The sequence below is a fragment of the Dipodomys ordii genome, unplaced genomic scaffold, assembly GCF_000151885.1.
Source record: "Dipodomys ordii isolate 6190 unplaced genomic scaffold, Dord_2.0 Scaffold165, whole genome shotgun sequence".
In the NCBI taxonomy this organism is placed as follows: domain Eukaryota; kingdom Metazoa; phylum Chordata; class Mammalia; order Rodentia; family Heteromyidae; genus Dipodomys; species Dipodomys ordii.
Window position 1 is genome coordinate 2763948 of NW_012267381.1, and position 2358 is coordinate 2766305.

A 2358-nucleotide genomic window follows, 5' to 3' on the forward strand; every position below is an offset into this window, starting at 1 on the left:
GGGGCCTGAACTCTGGGCCTGGACGCTGTCCCTCAGCTCTTCAGCTCAAGGCTAGCGCTCTACCACTTGAGTCACAGCGCCACTTCCGGCTTTTTTTTCTTTTTGCTTATGTGATGCTGAGGAATTGAACCCAGGGCCTCATGCATGTAAGGCAAGCACTCTACCACTGAGCCACCTTCCCAGCCCATTACTTGTTTTCTTTTTCTTTTTTTTTTGTCAGTCGTGGTGCTTGAGCTCTGGGCCTGGGCACTGTCCCTCAGCTCTTCAGCTCAAGGCTAGCGCTCTACCACTTGAGCCACAGTGCCACTTCCAAGGTCTTTTTTTAAATTAAGGAGTGTGAGGTCAAGGCTAGTTTGGATGGCATGGGGAGGGGGACAGGTTGAGAACAGGGGAAGGAGCCCTTTGTTCTGAGATGCAAGCAGGGTGGACAAGCAATCTTGAGTTACATGAAAGGGGGTGCTAATAGCATCTGTTCTTAGCAGATGTGTCTACAAACAGTATGGCCCTCAGTTCATGGATTATCTCTTTTATAACCCCAGCGTGTTTGGGGAGGGGGGGAGATGTTTCAGTGCTAGTTCAGCAGCAAGGGCAATTTGTTTTGTTTTGCTTTTGTTTTTTTTTTTTTGGCTAGTTATGGGGCCTGAACTCTGGGCCTGGGCTCTGTCACTTAGGTCTTCAGCTCAAGGCTAGCACTCTACCACTTGAGCCACAGCGCCACTTCTGACTTTTTCTGCTTATGTGGTGCTGAGGAATCGAACCCAGGGCTTTGTACATGCAAGGCGAGCACTCTACCACTGAGCCACCCTAGCCCAAGGGCAGTTTTGTGATATGGTTGTCAGGAATAAAGTGAGTGCTTTTAGTTTTACATATCCATATATGGACTATAATTTATTTCTTTGTACCTCACATAAATTTCTGATGAAAATTTGTCATTTAAATACTGAAATATAGCAATATGGAAATAGATCCCACAGCCTGAGGGTTTGATATTGCAGCTCCTTAACGTATCAATTTCTATTTACTGTAGTGACATCTCCAACTATTTCTCACATGCCAATATTGTTTGTCATGTGTGACCCACCAAAATCTCTACTTTCTTAGCTACATGGTCAGCTAATATTTGAATAGAGACTTCATTAAGTGCTAGAAAACAACATGTCTCTCAGTTTTTTCAAAAGGCATCTTGGGACATATAGACTATACTCTCCTAGATAGATAGAGCTATGCCTTAGTTTCCACTCTAAAGAAGGGAGAGGGGAAAGTAGGGGGAAAGGCAGAGAGGGAAAGGTAGGGGGAGATGGAGAGGGAGATGGATTTATTCATGTTAATGATGTGCAAGTACAATGTTATTTATCAAACAAACAAACCCAGCAAACCTCTGGCACTAGGCCTGGCCCTGGGGGTGACAATGACAATAAAATATGGTTCCTGTCCTCAAGGAGCTGATAGTGCAGGGAAGATGGACAAGTACAGAGGGCATTGCCTGCAGTTGAACAAAGCTCCAGTGTGACAGAAAAACACAAGTGAAAGTATATAATGGGAGTATGGCTTTAGCCAGTTCAAAGAATTGGTCCTATTTTTTTCTTTAAATTACTCCATAAATTGTTTGAATTTATGTAGATGATTTAACTTTGGGAGCGAATTAGTCCATAAACTGTTTAAATGTATAAGGATGAATTATGGAGGATGCTGAAGTGTTTCCTGGGAGGCAAGCGCTCCCCCTCAGGGCTATAGTTTTGACCTCCAAGTTCTTTGGATGTTTTTTTCCTCTGCTATCCAATCCTTTTTCTACTCTCACTCTTTTCTTTTCTCCATAAAGCAGGACTTCATAGATTCTAAATGACGTGTAGTAAAGACAAAGTGACTTCATTTTACCTGTGCTGATAATTTTAATTCCATTGTAATTTGCAGAATTCTCAATCGTAATCCTCTGATAGCTGTGGAAGATATTCATCTTTTTAAATTGCCAGCATTAAAATATCTGTAAGTATTGGGATAATCTTAGAAATCCTGAGATGATCACTGCTGTGCTTTACATTTTCAAAGGTTAAGTATTTTATAGTTAGGCTAAGAAAGTAATCATTTTAGTTGTAACTGGATAATTTTTTAAGTTATTGGCAAAGGAAAAGATTAAGAAAGGAGGTATAATAAACAAGACAGCCAGCAGAAGAAAACATAGAAGTAGAGCATGTAAACATGTATAGAAATGTCACTCATTCCTGTAAGCAAAGACAGAGGTGTATATTATTTTAAAGAAAAATGCAGGGCTGGGAAGGTGGCTCAGTGGTAGAGCGCTTGCCTTGCATGCCTGAGGCCCTGGGTTCGATTCCTCAGCACCATATAAGCAAAAAAGAAAAA

General features: G+C 41.6%; 1 protein-coding gene across 1 annotated transcript in view; it reads left to right on the forward strand.

Moving 5' to 3' along the window:
* LOC105998520 (leucine-rich repeat-containing protein 37A3-like) overlaps positions 1-2358 on the forward strand; it is a 69973-nt gene that overhangs the window by 33118 nt on the left and 34497 nt on the right. The window contains exon 4 of the mRNA XM_013033245.1: positions 1912-1983. Coding sequence (XP_012888699.1) covers positions 1912-1983 — 72 coding nt within the window. The remainder of the gene's footprint in view (positions 1-1911; positions 1984-2358) is intronic.